Source organism: Hyalella azteca, unplaced genomic scaffold, assembly GCF_000764305.2.
Source record: "Hyalella azteca isolate HAZT.00-mixed unplaced genomic scaffold, Hazt_2.0.2 contig6127, whole genome shotgun sequence".
Classification (NCBI taxonomy): Eukaryota; Metazoa; Arthropoda; class Malacostraca; order Amphipoda; family Hyalellidae; genus Hyalella; species Hyalella azteca.
Genome location: NW_025936295.1, coordinates 830,363 through 842,860, shown reverse-complemented (window position 1 = coordinate 842,860; position 12,498 = coordinate 830,363). Strand labels below are relative to the sequence as shown.

The 12,498-nt window shown below is 33.7% G+C and overlaps 1 protein-coding gene across 1 annotated transcript; it reads left to right on the top strand.

Moving 5' to 3' along the window:
• The first annotated feature begins 4,170 nt into the window (after positions 1-4,170).
• On the top strand, positions 4,171-12,073 carry LOC108669000 (low molecular weight phosphotyrosine protein phosphatase 1). Its single transcript, XM_018156285.2, has 5 exons — positions 4,171-4,283; positions 4,750-4,836; positions 8,031-8,125; positions 10,473-10,634; positions 11,123-12,073. The coding sequence occupies exons 1-5, from the start codon at positions 4,226-4,228 to the stop codon at positions 11,210-11,212; spliced, it is 492 nt and encodes a 163-aa protein (XP_018011774.1). The 5' UTR covers positions 4,171-4,225; the 3' UTR covers positions 11,213-12,073.
• Positions 12,074-12,498: the final 425 nt, after the last annotated feature.

Genomic DNA, 12,498 nt, shown 5'->3' with positions numbered 1-12,498 from the left:
ACCACAGCTAAGGGGATGGATTATTGAAGCAGAGGTTATGGCTATACCTCGCCATATATCTGAATGTGCTGTAGGAAACTTCCGAGAACAACTCCAAAAGTGCGATGCAGCTACAGGACACCATCTTCCTGATATTGTTTTCAAAAGATAAGTATTTTAAATGGTACCTGTACCTGTTATGCTAATCATGAGGAATATAAACTTTCTTCTTTATGTACCTCCATTACTCTTTTATTTCACCTCAAAACTGTTCAATCAGTTCTGCCCAACCCTGTATAAGCTAGCTAACATATTTAAATTGTATATTGTAATCAATATATAACAAATAGTCAAATAGTTACACTACTTATAGCCTTATAAGAATTAGCTAAGCTGCTAGCTGCGTACAATGTATTGCACTCTTGATGCCTCTGTACCAAAAACATTCAATTTATTGGAACCTAATACACACTAAAGGCAGCAAGTCTACATACCAATTTGTCATTCATAGTACATTTATACTAAAGCATGAATAACAATACCTCGATATAAATTAAAGACTGCCACTCAATATTTTTAAATATATGAAAAATAAAAAAAAAATTGAAAAAAAACATTATTTTTTTGATAAAAAAATCAAATGATTTAATCACATGATTTAATCATTTTGATTTAATCATTGCCCACCCTGTGCACAATGCATTTTTGTTAACCTTTAGATAGGAGGTAATTCATCTGGTGGAAATCTCGCAGTTCCAGAAATGGCAGAAAACCTCTAGTTGTGGCCCTAAAGGTAGATGTTTTCCATGCTTGAGTCAGGTGAATTCAGTATAAGGAGGAGGTGAATTCAGTATAACAAAAAAAAAAAATTGTGAAACATACCTGAAACAGAAAAAAATATTTTAGTGACAATATAATATTTTTATATATTTTTGCCAACTGCATACATACAATATAATATTTTTGGACAAATAAATTATAGTGTAGGTTTTAATTACTTTTAATTTTATGTTGCCTGTGCCGCTGGTGGCCAGTGCACAATTCTATCTAATGACATTCAATGCACAATTTTGTGATGACCAAATCAGACCAATGATGCATTCATTTATTTAAGTGGAATTTTTTTTTGCTGACCAATGTAAATGTAATTAAAATTCTTTGTAGTTGATTGTTTTTTTTTTTTTTTGTTAACATAACCCATGCTAGCCAATTTTCTATTGTAAATGAGATTTTAGGGGTGTCCCTTATTTAGTTATTATCCCAAGGACCCAAGGCATTTAGGCCAAGTGATGTCCCTTACTGCCCCCTTGTGCGGAGGCAATTTGCTACAAAAATTCCATCAATCAGGTTTTCAAGCCAACACCTGTATGCAACTTTTATGTCAGTAAGATTTTTAATACAGCCAATATTTTTTGGCTACAGACCTTAGTACAGGCATGGATCCATGGAATATATGTACTTGGCGAGCCGTGACTGGATTTTTCAAGCCGTGGTTTTATGGGTTTGCAAGCCATGATTTCATTTCTTTGAGCCATGTATTCCATTTCTTTGAGCCATGAATTCCATATCTTGGCCATGAAAAGCCATTTAGGAGCCGTGAACTTATTTACAAAGTTGCGTGCACATGTTACCTCAAATATTTATAATTTTACCCTCAAAACTCCAATCATACAGCAATGTTTACTAACATTTGTCTTCACTTGACACCTGAAGGCTGAACATGTGATTATGCAGTCTGACCACTCTGACGTGACCACAACTATGTGATCTTCAAGGAAATGTTTTGTGTTGTCTTGTTGTTATTACATTCTGGAGCATTGAAGTCATGCGGATTGTGGAAGTTGAAAATTTTATTAAACGCCATATTTGCAAAGAGCAAACTGCAATTTTTTCAATCAAACAAAAATACATGACATTAGAGCCACAAGATTTCATACTTACTGAAATTACGATATTAGAGCTGCAATATTTTAGAAAAAAGTAGGGCTTTTTCTGACCTGCCTTAGCAGAGATACTTTTCCAAGAGCTCACTTATCACACTTTTGTTCATGGATTTTTTAGAGGTAGTAAATATATGATTTCTTAACTTGCTTTTTGCTACATTGATAAGAAAAATTTTGAACTTTATGTCACTTTTTTTAGTTTTGCAATGTTTCAATTAGTTTAGCTGCTACAACATTTCTACAAAATGTTGCAGGACTGTCCCTAATTACTCCTTTAGATGATATATATTTCAATGGTATTGTCAAGCTGTGTAATAAGGGACGGTTTTGAGCATTTTTTTAAATAACTTCTTACCATGAAACATTTCATAAATAAGTTTGGGCTCATTTTGTAGCTCTTTGCGAGGGCTATTGTATGGCATCTTTAAAAAAATGTTATGTGCTATTTGTAAGGTGCCAGTCATAAAATAGAAGTGTCTCGAATTACCCCTGTAAACAGGGTAATTCAGGACACTTGAAAATTTAAATAAAACTTGATTTTAAAATGTTTGAAGCATGCAGAGTGTAATCATCTATTACCTACTAATAGTAATCTGAACTCTGAAGTCCTCCTTTTCCTTTGTGTGTGTGTATGTAATTATCCTTTTTGGCTTATTTTGCCATCCTGGTAGTGGCGAGTAGCAAGGGGTGGTGATAAATCCGTTTTTCCGGGCACTTGGTGCCACTGGTAGTTCCACGACCATCACTGGCTTGCTGACCCGCCAGAACCATTTTTATTGCATTACACGACACCCTGGACTAGCCAGGTACCGTAAAATGGGGTAACTTAGACCACTTTTTTTATAAATGATGCCATTTTTTTACTAGCTAAATTAAACTTTATTTTTTAACCTATTAGATATGCAAACTTTTTAAATCTTTCTATTGTGTTATGTAGCCTCAGTATTAGGCCTTTAATGCCCATTGACAAAATTTTTCTATGCCAAATAGTTTTTGAGTTGTGTTTTTTTTTTTTAAACTAAAAGTGGTCTAAGTTACCCTGCCGGTCTAAGTTACCCCATTTTACGGTACTCATTTATCAACCAGAGTTGGATGAATGGCTGAATTGACCATGAGCTGAGCTTCCCGGAAGAACTTGTCCTCAGTGGACTCAAACCTGAGAGCTGGGTGTGAGAGACATAGTCTCTCACGACTGCACCACACAGCTCTTCCTTTTCCTTTGTAGATGATGTAGATGTAGAATAAATGACACTTTTAGTGATTTTTACTGTTTTTTTTCTTTATTGATATGATATTAGCGTACTGTATTATTGATGTGATACTACTTTATCCATGAACATGCCATTGACCATTTACAACGACCTTGTCCACTGTAAGCTTCATATCAGCAGCCTTCTAGCACTTTTCTGTATCTGTAAGCTTAGAGGACAGCTTGTAATTTCACACCATTTTAATTGGGTCAAGTGAATTCACTAAAACAAAAAATGATCATAAAATCATACCTGAAACAGAGAGGAATATTCTAGTAACAACCATCATATTTTTTTGGAGAAATAGATCATAGTTTAGGTTAACTATTTTTCATTTTATGTTGCCCGGTGCAAAATTCTATCAATGACATTCTCTGCATAATTTTTTGATGACCAATGATGCATTAATTTTTTATAAGTGACATTTTTTTTTCACCAAGCAAGGTGAATATAATCAAAATTGTTTGTTGTTATTGATTTTTTTGTTAACTGGAGCCCTTGCTAATCGAGATTCTACTGTAAATGCGTTTTTAGTGGTGTCCCTTATTACCCTGAGGAGGTGTCCTTTATTATCCCATCTTGTGGAAATGGCCACCATTTTTTTTTTCATTGAGATATGCAAATTCTGTCAATCACGTTTGTAAGCCAACACGTGTGTGCAACTTTTATGTAAGTAAAATTTTTTGATACGGCAATTTTTTTTTTTTTTGCTACAGACCAATGCAAAGGTATATTTCCAAAATCTCACTTTTCACACTTTTTTCAGGGATTTTTTATAGGTTTTAATTGTCTGATTTCTTAACTTGCTTTATGCTACATAGATAGTAAAGATGTTGAACTTTACACCACTATTTTTAGTTTTGTAATATTTTAATTAGTTTAGCTGCTACAACATTTCTAAGAAATGTGGGATGACTGTCCTGATTTACCCCACCCATCCCTTATTACCCTGTTTGATGGTATTGTTTATTGGCCTTTATTTCCTTTTTTCAGATTTTTATATATCTCAAAAACCAGTTTAAATTTATAACTTCAAAATTCAACTAATTTATCATGGCTGGAACTGGATCTGAAAATACAAAGGAATGGAAAGTCCTGTTTGTTTGCCTTGGTATGTATATATTTTATTTATTTCACTAGTATTATGCATTAATGTCACATGGGTGATGGGTCATGGGTGCTTGACTTACCAATGTTACCCTGTTATTCAACTTGCAATCTTTTGAATTAGATAGTTCTAAATCTGAAAAATCAAATAAGATTTTGTTTGTTTTGTTGTATTACCAGTACTTACAGAAAATTCCCTGTCCAGCCCATATTAAATTTTTTTCATTAAAACATGGCTAGTTAAGTGTAGGAATACAATTACAATGTAGCATTGACATTGAATGATTGACATGATTAACTTCAGATTCATTATTAGAAAGATCTTTCTTGGCTTTGATGCAGATTTTCCTTTTCAGACAAGCTGTTTGCATTCATCAGAATTATCCTTTTCTCTGACTAAACTACAGTTCAGGAGGCTCTAGTTTTTTACTGAAATTACCAATGTACTTGAAGTATTTTTTTTTTTTCAGGAAATATTTGCAGGTCACCAATAGCTGAAGCTGTATTTAAAAAAGAAGCCTTGGCTGCTGGATTGAAAGTTTACGTAGATTCAGCTGGTAAGTTTTCTAGAACTTAATATAAGGACTGCATTTATATAACCCATAAGTGCATGCATTTTATTGTAGAGACCATGCCATGTCACTCACTGGCATTTTTATGTTTACTGAGCCACATGACACTGATGTAATGCATTTTATTCACATCTGACTTGGGATGTATCGGACTTGATATGAGACCCAGTGCTACAGGCAACGAGTCAGATTACCTTAGCATTTAAGGGGAGCATTTTAGCGCATCAAAAAGTAAAAAATATTTACTTCTCCGGATTTTAGTATCATTTTAACGCTCCAGTGAATTGCGTGTCTAAAGAGCCCAAAGCCATGTTTGTGAGTTCATATGGTTGTTCATGGCAGCGGTCAAAGCGCAAGTAAAACCTATACCCTCGATGATCAAAAATTTAAGTTTTTTGGCTCTCCTGAAAAGTTAAAATTTCAATCTTGAAAACCTATCTCCTCCTATGATTTCAAGCTACAGCATTGAGAGATGTACCATTTGATTTGTAAAGGAAAGATCTAGAAAATGGTTGTAGCTTTTTGTAATTTTGTTATAGTTTGGATTGTATTTTACAAAAAAGGGAGGTGGGGAGGAAATTGAAAAATGGACAAAAAAATCCCTCCCCACCCACAAAAATCCGAATTTCAGAAAAGCTATGACTAATCATTAGATATGGTCTTTATGCAGTGGATGATATGTATCATGATATTGTAGCTAGGAAATCCTAGGAGGAGATAGACTTATTTATACAGTACCCCCTTTTTTGCTCTTTTCAATGGATTTCACATATTCTTTCCTTTTTTGGAATATTTATATGAAAAAAAGGCTAAGATTTCTGTTTTACATATGTGTACCAAGTTTCAAAGTGATCTGTCCATTAATAAAAAAGTTTTTTTTTTTACTGAGAAGCTCCTCTTAAAGGCATAAATTTGGCTTCTATCATTCATGATACATAGTGAATTTAAGGGTTAAGAGCACTGCAGTGAAGAATTCAGAGGCTAAAGATTTGCATTTTTTTTTTTTTTTTTTTTTGATATATTTTGGCATTATAATTGCTCTGTGAAGTTCAAGACAATGTATCAAAGCATCAGCCAACCTGTTCATTTGTTGAAATATCAATTTCTCTACTTAATATTCTATGTTCAGAACTCATTACGAAAGCCTAACTACAAAATTATTATTGCTAAATATTTGCATTGCGTCTTAATAATTTTTTTCTTTAATTTGAAGTTGGGTAACCTTCAGGCCCCATTCTACTTGATTAATTTCTCATTGAATCTTTGCTATATCACAGAGTTGGGGTTGAGCCCTGTCAGAAGGCAGTCGTGCATTCTGTGCAGACTCACAACTAGCCTTTTTGCTATGCTGGTTTAAGGGTAGTGTGTCAGTCAAAAATTTATAAATTTGACTTTTTAGTTTTTTGGCTCATTTTGTAGCTGCTGAAAAGGCACATCTAACACAGGAAACTGCATGTAGGTATGTGCATGCTCTAGTTTTTGGGTAAAGCGATTTCTAGAATACATAAAATGAACATTTTTAAACAATATGTACAAAGTTTTCTTTAAATCAAATCTGTATTTATAGATCATTATTCATGTTAATTGCAAAGAGTTTTTACTCGCTTGAAAGCTACAAACAAGATGCCTTCAATAAAGCTAATATCATGGATGTACATGCAATAATTTTTGAGCAAGACTGTACCATATTGAACTTTTATTAAGGGACCATTTTACTACATCTAAATATTGCGGAAAAGTACCTCTGCTAAGATTTGTTAATAAAATTGTTAATCTCCTTCCAAAAAAAAATGGTAGCCACTTCCAAAAGACAGGGTAATAAGGGACAACCCCCCCCCCCCTGGGGTAATAATGGACACCACTAAAAATGCATTTATGGTAGAACCTAGATTAGCAAAGGCTCCAGTTAACAAAATAATCAATTGATAACAAAAAATGTTGATTATATTTACCTTGTTCAGCAAAAAAAATTTCACTTAACAAAGTTTAAAGCATCATCAGTCATCAAAAATTTGTGCTGAGAATGTCATAGATAGAATTGTGCACTGGGCAACATGAAATGAAAAGTAATTAACCTAAACTATGATTTATTTCTCCAAAAAATATGATGGTTGTTGCTAGAATATTCCTTTCTGTTTCAGGTGTTTTTTACAATCATTTTGTTATAGTGAATTCTCTTGATCCAATTAAAATGGTGTGAAATGACAAGCCATCCTGTAAGCTTACAGATGAGATATGTAAAAGTGCTGTAAGGCTGCTGATATGAAGCTTGTAGTGGACAAGATCGTTGTCAATGCTCAATGGCATGTTCATGGATGCAGTAATATCACATCAATAATACTGTAAAGTATAGATATGGTAATATTTCAATGCAGGAAAAACAAGTAAAAATCACAGAAAATGTCATTTATTCATTATCCAGATCATCTACAAAAGAAAAGGAGGACTTTAGAGTACTGTTAGTAATAGAGGAGTAGGTACACTCTGCATGCTTCAAACATTTTAAAATTACATTTTATTTCAAGTGTCCCAGATTACCCCATTCCCAGGGGTAATTTGGGATTCTTTTATTTTGCATCTGGCGCCTTAAAATAGCATAGGTATAGAATTTTTTTTGAAGATGCCATACGGTAGCCCTCCCAAAGAGCTATAAAATGAGCCCAAACTTGTTTATGAAATGTTTCATGGTAAAAAATTATTAACGAAAAACACTCAAAACCGTCCCTTATTACCTCATTTGATGGTACAGGACAACTGCTATTGGCTCAACAATAGTGTGACCTAGTGCTGTTCTTTTTTTCTAATTGATGTCTCAGGTGGGAAGTTTTCCTTGAAATATGTTATTCAATTTCCATGAGGTACTGTATCAGTGATTTAACTTGTACTTTTACTTTGTCTCCTTCTTGAAGAAATCACTTCGTAAATTTGTCAAAGCAGATGATAAGGACAGCCATGGTAAGACACCAAAACAATTCAATATGCTGATACTTACTGTAAACTTAATAATGTACTTGGATGCGTCAATCAGAAAATCAAATTTTTGTTTCATATCTATTTACAATTGTGCAAATATTTATAAACCTAACATGAGCCAATCAAAATTTACACCTTTATGCAGTTGGCTTAGGACATTTCCTACTTAGAATTATTTCCAAGCATAATTAACTGTAATGTTGCAGGCATAATTGACTATCACCATGGGAAGACACCTGACTCCCGTGCTCAACAGACCATGAAGAAACACGACGTGCCCATGGATCACAGAGCCAGGCAGGTGAGTATGGTTTGGCTTCTGCTTTTGAATGTCACTTCTTAACATAGTGCAGTAGTGTTGGTGTTTTATATCATTTCAAATCTGGATTGTTACTGATTCTTGTAATGTTCATTGCTTGTTCCCAGAATGTCTAAAAACCGTTTTTAAACCAGATCTATCCAAAATTGAATTTTATGGTCAAATATATTTATCTTTTACCAAGTCAGATGGTTGAATTACTGAACATCAGTGCTCAGATAATAGGATTGTTTCGTTTTTCACCTAAATTGTCCACAGAAATAATAACATCTTTTAACATCTTGGATAGATCCAGTCTAAAGGCCAGTCCTCAGATTTCAGAGAGACAAGTCATGAGAATTATAAGAATTGGCAACAGGCCAACCCAGCCTATTCTTGAACACCAATATAACTGTGTTATGTAATTTTATTGTGGTAACTGCATTGATTAGGCCAAATTTAGCCTGTCATCAATTCTAGACATAACAGAATTCTTGCTGCTTGGGCTTTGAACCCAGAAATATCTCTTCTCCTATCTCTAATACAACACTGAACTTTATACCACTTGGCAACTCTGCATTTGAAAAGATAAATACAGGTATATCTAAAATGGGGTACATATTCAAGGCCATTTTTCTCAGCCAAGACAAAAGCACCAATCTTTGCACCTATGTCTGCCATAACCATTTGCACTTTTGAACTCCTTAGGACAGGCAGTTGGCCAGAGATCAGTTGCCTGTCCTCTTTGCCATCTCACGGTGTCCCCTTATAATATCTATTGCTCCCACAAGGGGGTGGATGGTGTTGGATGTAAATAGATATTTCATCTGACTGCAAATAAATAATTATTCAATATATATATATAATAGTGATTAAGTCGTGCATTTTGGAATGTATTGTTGCCAAAACTTCTAATGAGTAAATTCATTGGGAATTTACAGGTCTGTAGAAATGAAATTGTGAGATGGAAACGCGCAATAAGATTTGAGAGATATGTTGCTATGGATTGCTGCATAGGTTTTTAGGAGGCCAAGGTTTTATGCCAGTTATTGCTCTCTTGAATTACCAATGAGAAACGTGCCTGATAGAGGTACAAACCCAGTGACTTCCGGCTTGCATAATGATTTATTTTTGTGATTGATTATCACGAAGAACTTTACCTACAGGATTGTTAATTCAAACGGTTACCTGACAAAATTAACCATTTTTTCGTCTCTTGTAGTAACAGTGAGACATTGTAGCTCTATCTTAGGTTAGATTAGGTTGGGTTAGGGTAGGCAAGGTTAGATGAGATTAGGACTTAGGTTAGTTCAGGTTATGATAGGCTAGGTTATTTTATCGATAAAGTGAGTAATTTTAATGCTGTATAAGGTTTTATGTGTTATAATATTTCACAAATCATTTAGATCGTGAAATATTTAGCCCGGTTCCTAATGGGACCAAGCTATAATTTTTCACATACAACGAAAAATGAATATTTGAACATATTTATCATTTATTACTGTCACAAGTGAAAATAGTATCACAGATAACCAAAGAAAATTTCAGGAAATAATTCTCGGCATTAATGGGTTAAGTTAAGGTCAGGTCTAGTTCAGGTTAGGTCTAGTTGGGTTTGATTAGGTCATACAATGTGTTGTTAGGTTATGTTGTGTTGCACTAGCGTATAGTTAAATATAATATAATGTTATTATGTGTTATGACAGTTATGCTATATCGAGTTATGAACTGCAGACTCAGAAGATTTTCACCCACCATATACCGTATGCATGGGCGCGTGTTTAGGTTAATGTTTTGTTTTGGAAAATTTTGATTGTTGTGTTTATTGTATATATTGAATATATATTCAATGTTTATTGTATTGTATATATTGAATTGTACAAGATTTTGTAACTAATGGGGGTATGTGTATGTGTCGATGTTTTCTGGTTTAAATGAATGTCCCTACTTTGTGTTTTTTGAATAATGACTCAGATACTGCTAATCTAGGTACCTATATCAACATTTCCTTCATATTTTTTCAATTTGAAAGTTGCTCAACTCTATACAGAAGAGAAGAAATTAATTACAGAATTACAACTCTATACAGAAATTAATTTGAAATAAAATTAATTAGTTTGAAATAAAAGGAATTAATTAAATTGAAATTAAATACTGTACCTAGTGCTTGAGTAGTATTGAATTTTAATGTAGTAATCATGCACCTAGAATGGTGAAAAAAGTAAAATATTTTGTCTTTTTGTATGAAGAATGATATAATGTATAATGAGTGAAGGATTTGTCACATTATTCAGCCACATGGTGGGTGAAGATCTTCTCAGTCTGCAGTTCAATATTTTGCTTGTTTCAGATAAAGAAAGAGGACTTCACAAAATTTGACTTCATTTTCGGCAAAGATGAGGAGAACATGGATGATCTAAAACGCATGAAGCCTGCCAACAGCACTGCAACAGTCGAACTTTTTGGCAAATATCACACCAAGAAAAACCTCATCATCAGAGACCCATACTATGTTGGTGGTTTCAATTTAGTTTTGCAATATAACAGCATTCAAAATTGATCTGTCTTTTTTTCGGAAGTTCATGAGTTATTGAGCATAGACATGTGTGTGTAAACTAGTAATTCTTGTGCTGTATTTTTCTTTAAATGGTTCTTTTCTCGTTTGTTGAAATATTTTATCAATCAATCATTGATTACATTTTCAGGACGAGGATTTTTTTTTCGGAAGCTCATGAGTTATTGTGCATAGCCATATGTGTGTAAAGTAATAATTATTGTGTTGAATTTATCTTTAAACAGTTCTTTTCTCGCTTGTTGAAATGTTTATCAATCAATTATTGATTACATTTTCAGGACGAGGGCTTTTTTCGGAAGTTCATGAGTTATTGAGCATAGGCATATGTGTGTAAACTAATAATTATTGTGAAGTATTTTTCTTTAAACGGTTCTTTTCTCGCTTGTTGAAATGTTTTATTAATCAATTATTGATTACATTTTCAGGACGAGGGCAGTGAAGGCTTCGAGGAATGTTACCAGCAGTGCGTTGTTTGCTCTCGAGGCTTCATAGCACATCTCAAGTCCTTGAAATAATTTTGAAATCTAACTTTCATTATTCATTCGGATTCCATTTTCGTCCATATTTACGTGTTACTTCAGTGTTCGTCGGAATGTCCAGCATTTATAATATTCTACATCTCAGTCTGCCGTGACAAACCGCGGCGATATACATAGTTTAAGTTTGTTCCACTTCTTATATAATTTAGATTTTACTTAACAGATCTTATTTGATAAGTTGTCTTCCTAAAAGAATCTACTTTGAGACTACAGATTTGTGCCGCTATGTAACTTTACCTTCACAACAAAAATGTTGCGAGTGAAATCGGTCATTGAGCATAGAAATGAAAAACCGAAAATATAAGATGTTAGCTCGAGGCAATGAGATTAATTTGGTACGCATCAAGTTCGTTTTTCAGTGTAATAAAACACAGTGAAATTGATAATTCTCATTTCAAGCATCTTTTTCTATTTCAGAGTACGAAGTGGCTCAATCTGTTAGGTTTTTTCATAACTCTGTTTTGTTATCCGTCCTTCCAATAAGGTTTTTCATAATTCTGTTTTGTTATCCGTCCTTTCAATAAGAAACATGATTTTTTAGACGAATGAAGATCTTCGAAAGGAGCATAATTATCACCTGTAATTAAGAGCGTATATAATTTATAACAAAATTATAGATGGAAAATTGCTTAGTTTCCGTTTCTGTTCGTATGCCTGAATTAAAACGAAAGGATACAATGTAGTGTATTTAGGTTGCTTTCTCCAAATCGTTAATGCGATGAGCGACATTAGAAAAATTCTTTGCGGTAATACCTGCTATATTTCTGGGCGATTTCCTGCTATATTTCTTTTACGTTTTGATTGTTTTAAATCACGTTAAATAAACTGAAAATTTAAGGATTATTTCATTTTTTCACTCCAACTATGTTTCAATTATATTGATAACTTTCTTTACTTTCTTAGCTGAATTTTAATCGTATAATGAATGATGATCGAGTGTACATTTCAAACTCGTCTAGAAACGCTAACACGCGTGATGTGTAATCTCCCTTTCGACAAATTTTCAAGCGACTCCAATTAGTCTACATTAAAATGAAGTCTTCCTGCATTCATTAGCCTTCGAGGGACATACGTGTACGTACCTTCGTGCAACCCACATGATTAATTAATTACGCCAAATATAATCGAGTTCTACCCCTATCATTCCACTTGACAGCTTTGTCAGGCGGCCTCAGCAAGCGATACCTTACCGATTACTATATATTTCTACCTGCGGACCGGTATCTACCGGCAATTCGTTGACCAAGTGTGTGAGGGATAAG

Excerpts from the sequence above, each read along its gene's own strand:
- LOC108669000 (XM_018156285.2), top strand. The coding sequence starts at position 4,226 with ATGGCTGGAACTGGATCTGAAAATACAAAGGAATGGAAAGTCCTGTTT. Across the intron at positions 4,284-4,749 it reads AGTCCTGTTTGTTTGCCTTG|GAAATATTTGCAGGTCACCA; the intron begins GTATGTATATAT and ends TTTTTTTTTCAG. Across the intron at positions 4,837-8,030 it reads AGTTTACGTAGATTCAGCTG|GCATAATTGACTATCACCAT; the intron begins GTAAGTTTTCTA and ends GTAATGTTGCAG.